Genomic DNA, 908 nt, shown 5'->3' with positions numbered 1-908 from the left:
GTGTTCCAGGAAAAGGATGCGGCAGTGCTCGCACTTGAAGGCCCTGATCTGCTCCCCGTCCTCGTTGACCACCCGCAGGGCTTCTTTGGCGGAGCTGGGCGTGGAGCGGGCGGCCGGGGGTCCCTCCGGCAGCTTGGGGTCCTCTTTGGCGTAGGCTGGGCTCTGGCGGCTGCTGGCGCAGTTCCCCGCCGGCAGCTGCGAGCTCCGCTCTTCGTGGTTGCTCTCCGTGTCCGTCGAGTCCTGGCAGCCGTTGGTGGGCGATACGCCCTGCTCCCGGCCCCGGTACACCACCTGCACCCCGTCCGGCACGTCCTCATGCCCCTCGGCGGCTTCCCGGCTCCCCGGCATCTCCAGCCGACCTGGCAGGGGCTGGATCTGGGTGTAGACGGAGCTGATGACGGGGGTGACTTCGGAGATGCAGTTTGTGGGGGGGAGCCGGAGGGGGCGAAGATGCTCCCCCCCCATCAGGGACAGGGAGCTGCCGTAGGAGGGGTCGAGGGGGTGGTGGGCCGAGACCATCTCCACGTCCTTCTCGAAGCCGGAGTTCACGTCGAAGGGGAGGTCCGAAAGGGTGAATCGCATCTGCTTCTCCCCTGCCGGGAAGGAAAGCGGCGTCAGAACGGGCAGGCTTGGTTTTGGGGTGCTCACACCCCCCCCCGCTACTCCCCCCCCCCCCCCCGATGTCCTCCCCCTCCCCAGCACCGTGTGCGAGACCTGCCCCGTCCCAGGATCGTGGGAATGAAAGGCGCTATGCGAACACCAGCCGCATGCCCAAGTGCAGAGTCTCAGCTCCCCAAGGTGGGGGGGTCCTGGCCGGGCGCTCGAGCCCCGCTCCAGCGACCAGGGGCTCCCCCTCTCCCTCCTCTCTCCTGTCTGCCCGGGAAGCAAGGGGGGGGGGGGGGGCACAC

General features: G+C 69.1%; 1 protein-coding gene across 1 annotated transcript in view; it reads right to left on the bottom strand.

The window, feature by feature from the left end:
- Positions 1 to 3: 3 nt before the first annotated feature.
- The window catches only part of IKZF4 (IKAROS family zinc finger 4), a gene marked incomplete at its 3' end in the record, with an annotated part of 20,654 nt that continues 19,749 nt past the window's right edge, over positions 4 to 908 (bottom strand). The window contains exon 7 of the mRNA XM_009280048.1: positions 4 to 616. Coding sequence (XP_009278323.1) covers positions 4 to 616 — 613 coding nt within the window. The remainder of the gene's footprint in view (positions 617 to 908) is intronic.

The sequence above is a fragment of the Aptenodytes forsteri genome, unplaced genomic scaffold (genome assembly GCF_000699145.1).
Source record: "Aptenodytes forsteri isolate BGI_AS27 unplaced genomic scaffold, ASM69914v1 Scaffold547, whole genome shotgun sequence".
NCBI classification, from domain to species: domain Eukaryota; kingdom Metazoa; phylum Chordata; class Aves; order Sphenisciformes; family Spheniscidae; genus Aptenodytes; species Aptenodytes forsteri.
The sequence above is the reverse complement of the archived record's forward strand: the minus strand, read 5'-3'. Positions and strand labels throughout refer to the sequence as shown.